General features: G+C 40.2%; 1 protein-coding gene across 1 annotated transcript; it reads right to left on the bottom strand.

Moving 5' to 3' along the window:
* Positions 1–118: 118 nt before the first annotated feature.
* gosr2 (golgi SNAP receptor complex member 2) lies at positions 119–3813 on the bottom strand. Its single transcript, XM_023957442.1, has 6 exons — positions 3642–3813; positions 3361–3425; positions 2739–2847; positions 1556–1688; positions 1245–1385; positions 119–905 (listed from the first exon to the last, which is right to left on the bottom strand). Exons 1-6 carry the CDS (start codon positions 3668–3670, stop codon positions 744–746), a joined length of 639 nt encoding a protein of 212 aa, XP_023813210.1. The 5' UTR covers positions 3671–3813; the 3' UTR covers positions 119–743.
* Between the last annotated feature and the right edge of the window lie 425 nt (positions 3814–4238).

Below are 4238 nucleotides of genomic sequence, written 5' to 3'. Positions count from 1 at the left end.
CGTGTCTGTGAAATTCTATTCTTTTTTTCATTTTGGGTGCCGATAGAAGCACCAAACAGAAGGTGGAGCTCTTGTCCGGCTTTTCTGTAAAAAAAAAAAAAATCAAAACGCATCAACATAAAGGTTTACAAAGGAAACAGTTTATTCTGTTGGTTAAATCACTCACACAGTGAGACTAGACCCATACAGAAAGCACATCATTCTGAGGACTGCTTACTTATTTAACTGAATTTTATATTCTGATAATTGTTTCATTTAATCTGCACAAACAAATCCTTCGATAAGTTTCAGTTTTACATATAGGAGATGATGTTTCATGTTTATGCTGCTGTTTAAGGTCCAGCTCCACCTTTGCTGGACTCTTGAATGTGCTAAAAACTCTTAAGACTACAAAAAAAAAAACAGTTTGAAACTAAAATTATACATTGTATTCTGAAGACTTCTTCATTTGCAATACAAATGCAGAAGAAAGCACTTTAACAAAATTACTGTTTAGACAAAAGCAAAGATTTACAGTTCCTACAGTGGTTTTGATGGAAGGGTGTTTGGCAGTGAATCTGCAGATCTCCTCTAAGAGCTTTAATCGCCCAAAATACTGGAAGTTTAGGAGATCTTTTAACCTTAACATTTAGCAAAATTCTTAAGATAATGGTGGAAACCCATTTGGAGGTTCTGGCACCATTATTAAAAATGACTGAATGTAAAATTTCATATCCTGTGGGATGACGGGCTGCAGAAACGGATCAGCCCAGATATCTGATCACCAAGAACATGAAGACGCAGGTCAGCAGCATGCCTCCAATCATGATGAGCTTATCTTGTGTGGCCCTCCGCTCTATGAACCTCATCACAGTGTTCGAAAGCCCCAGCATGTTGGCCACATCCAGCATCTTCTTATGGGTTCCCTGTGAAGAACCAGAACCACAAAAAAAAAAAAGGAATAAAACGTCATTTTCTATGGTTATTGGTTTTGCGAGTGCCAACACATTCCGGGCACGGCCAGTTTCTCATGGTTGAGGTTCAAGGCTATGGGTGGTGATCAGTCACACCCTGATAAGAGGACGTCTGAAGCCAAACCAGGAAGCCCATCTCCTCCCTGGAAACACGGAGTCACTCTGTGGCTGGGAATATGCTCAGTAACAATAAGGAATTTTGATCAAACAACCATGCGGGCTCCTTTCTGCAGCGCTCGCAGGCATTTTTTTTTTTTATAGTTTGGTAGGTTAGGGCTCCTTCACACAAACCTTGAGTGTAGATCTCTGATCTCTGAGGCCGTTGAGTATGCCACTGCCGCTGCCCAGCAGGTCATCCATTCCTCTGTGTGCGTTGTGCAAACTGCTGTTAAACTGCAGAGTCTCGTCAATGGGGATGGATGTATCTGCATCCTGTTAATCAAAACAACTGTTTAGCTTAATACTGACATTTTCATGGATTACTTTGTTTCCAGCATCAATATCCTGAATAAACAACTTTACAGATGTTTGCCGATTTTGTTGGACACTTCAAAGAATCTGAGTTTGTATTTCAGCCTTTTTTTCAGGATCTTATAACTTACGTTTGTGGTGAAAGTGCGGCTCAGCAGTTCCTCCCTCTCTCTTTCCTGCGCCTCTCTGGTATAGCGTCGATGTTGGAAGTTTTGTAGGGCGGTCCGTAGGTGCTGCACATCGTACTTCAGCTGGTCGACTCGTCTGAGAGACAGCAGAAAATTATTATTTTTTTTTTAATCAAACGACTGGTGTGTGTACGGGGGGTTTTATCTTTACCTTATCCGCTCAGCTGAAGGAAACTAATTTCTTTCTAGCTGGTTGTAGCTGAGAGAAATGCCATATTTGTAGGGTAAATTGAAAATTTTCATGACCTTTTAAAAATATTTTTACATTTGTGATTACTAATTTCTTCACTTAAAGAGTTTCTAACATGTTTCTTGTAGTGTTTTTCTGATGATATTAAAACAAGATTAGACTCAAAGAAATGTTTCTTTATTCAAATTGTTGGGAATCAGGAGCAGACGAAAAAATGAAAAAGAGCTTCTTCGTTACATAGAAAATACGCACAAGCTCCCTCCTCCGAGCTCTCAGCAACAAGAAGAGGAAGGGGGGGCGGGGTTACACCACGCCAATGATCCCACCCACACAATTCAGAGGCAACTTTTCTTCTGCCGCTTGCAGAAACTATGTCCCAGAAAACACAGTTTTTTTTTGTTATTTTTGGCTAAAAACAGCATAAACATAATTATAAAGACCATAGGGAACGCTTTTACAAAAGATGATCAGAGTGGATCTTTAAACACGGTGCAATGAGGTCTTCGTGTTCATCCCACCCGCTCAGAAATATTAGAAGTGGAATAAAAACATTTTACATCAGCTTTTGATTTGTTTCAATTTGTTTATCACTAGTTTGTCGCAAAGTTTGACTGTAGCTTTCGTGATTCTTTGGATAATAACATTTTTGCTGACTTCCAATCTCACGCAGTTGAAATGAAGAGTCCCTCCCAGGTCCAAGGCACTTGCTGGGATCACAGGAAAGCTCTGGGATGGGATAAACTGTGTCCCCCGAGGCCTGTTTACCCAGCTCAAAGATGAATCTGCTCGATGCAGCAGGAATGCTGGTGATGACGGGGCTTCTGAGGAAATGTTTTTATAGAGACTCGACGCCTCGGGGCAGGACGGGCTGCCTGTCTGGTCTTCTACACCCCTGTCACTTTTGGAGCTTTATGACCACAGTGACTCTAAACTTACAATTTGGCGTTCTGGCGGCGATTCGGTGGTTCCTTGCTGACCAGGATCTCAAGTCGCTCAAGCTGATTGAGGATCTGGTCAGTCCGGATCTGGAGTTCATTCTCTAGCACTTAAAATTGAGAAACAGAAGAAAACTTTTAAATCCCCCAATAATTGTGAAAAAAAATGACATTTATCCCAAGTTTCCCCTCCCAGATCAGCAGCTAGTAACAAAATGACCCTCCACAATGGACCTATGTCCTTCTTGGGAGAAACAACAAAGTGATGTCATCATATGTGGAAGGAACAAAGGTTGCCTGGCTCCTAACATTATCTAAAAGCCATGCCCTCTCAGCTTCTGTCATTGCTCCCACCCAACGACTTCCTGTGCCAGTGAGACCGGGACCAGCCTCGCCCTGGGCTGATGGGGTAGGCACCACCATCCACAGACAACGACCAGGCAGGAGCAATTCAACCCCCCGCTGTCCTGTTTGTGTGTTCAAAACATTAGCAATCAGCCAAAACAATGACAACCCCCCCCCCCCCCCCCCCGGACAGAAATAAACACCACAAGCAAACACACACCGAAAAGAAGGATGACAGATGTTAAGAACGGTCAAATGATCCATTCAGAAGAACTTACAGTGAACTGACTGACGGTCTGTCTTCTCCAGGTTTCCCATCAGACACTGAACCTCCTGGATTTGCCTAATCCAGCCAAAAACAAAACAGGTTAATAAAAAGCAACTAGCTCAATATTTGTCCTTTATTTTAAAAATACGTTTACTGATTAAAAAAAAAGAAAAGAATACGTATTGGTTATATTAAATTGTTTTATTTGGGGAAACATGTTAGCCTTAAAATTGTGAGCTAAAGTTAGCTAAACAGGTCTGCAATATTTCTACGGAAATACATTTTACTCACTTATTTGTTTGGTGGTAAAGCGTCTCCATTTTACATGTGTGACGAAGACCCTTTTTCTTGTATCGCTACCTTTTTTATTTTCTTTCTAGCGACCCTTATTCTGACAGCCGGCTAAGCTAGCTTACTAACGGTAGGGCAGTGTACACGTCATCAGCCAAGTATTTGTGTACGGAAGTGAGAAAGCGGAAGCTGAGCAGCTCCATAGTAACAGGAGTGCTCACTCTGTTTCAAAAAAACTACACAGAGTATTCTCTTTGACATTTATGTTTTCTTTTTTTAATAATCAAATTTAAAGCGGTAAAGCTGTTATTTATGGTAAATAGCATAAAAAGTGCACATTATCTGTGTTGCAACAAATTAGTTTCTATATTATCTTTGTTTAATGTTTATTATAAGTATTTAATGGTTAAAAAAAATAAAGAATTGGAAAATAAATTACTCATCAAATAACATTCAATCGTTTTTTAAGTTGAAAACTTTGATGTTTAATTTTATTTTTGGACTCTAGCTCTAGATAATAAGTCATTTTGTTTTTGATGATACACCAATTCAAAAAGTAAGTTGTGGGCAACATTTGTCATTGCACCTCTGAAAAGC

This window comes from Oryzias latipes, chromosome 8 (genome assembly GCF_002234675.1).
Source record: "Oryzias latipes chromosome 8, ASM223467v1".
Taxonomy (NCBI): Eukaryota; Metazoa; Chordata; class Actinopteri; order Beloniformes; family Adrianichthyidae; genus Oryzias; species Oryzias latipes.
The sequence above is the reverse complement of the archived record's forward strand: the minus strand, read 5'-3'. Positions and strand labels throughout refer to the sequence as shown.

Excerpts from the sequence above, each read along its gene's own strand:
- gosr2 (XM_023957442.1), bottom strand. The coding sequence starts at position 3,670 with ATGGAGACGCTTTACCACCAAACAAATAA. Across the intron at positions 3,426-3,641 it reads CTTTACCACCAAACAAATAA|GCAAATCCAGGAGGTTCAGT; the intron begins GTGAGTAAAATG and ends TGGCTGGATTAG. Across the intron at positions 2,848-3,360 it reads AGACCGTCAGTCAGTTCACT|TGCTAGAGAATGAACTCCAG; the intron begins GTAAGTTCTTCT and ends CTCAATTTTAAG.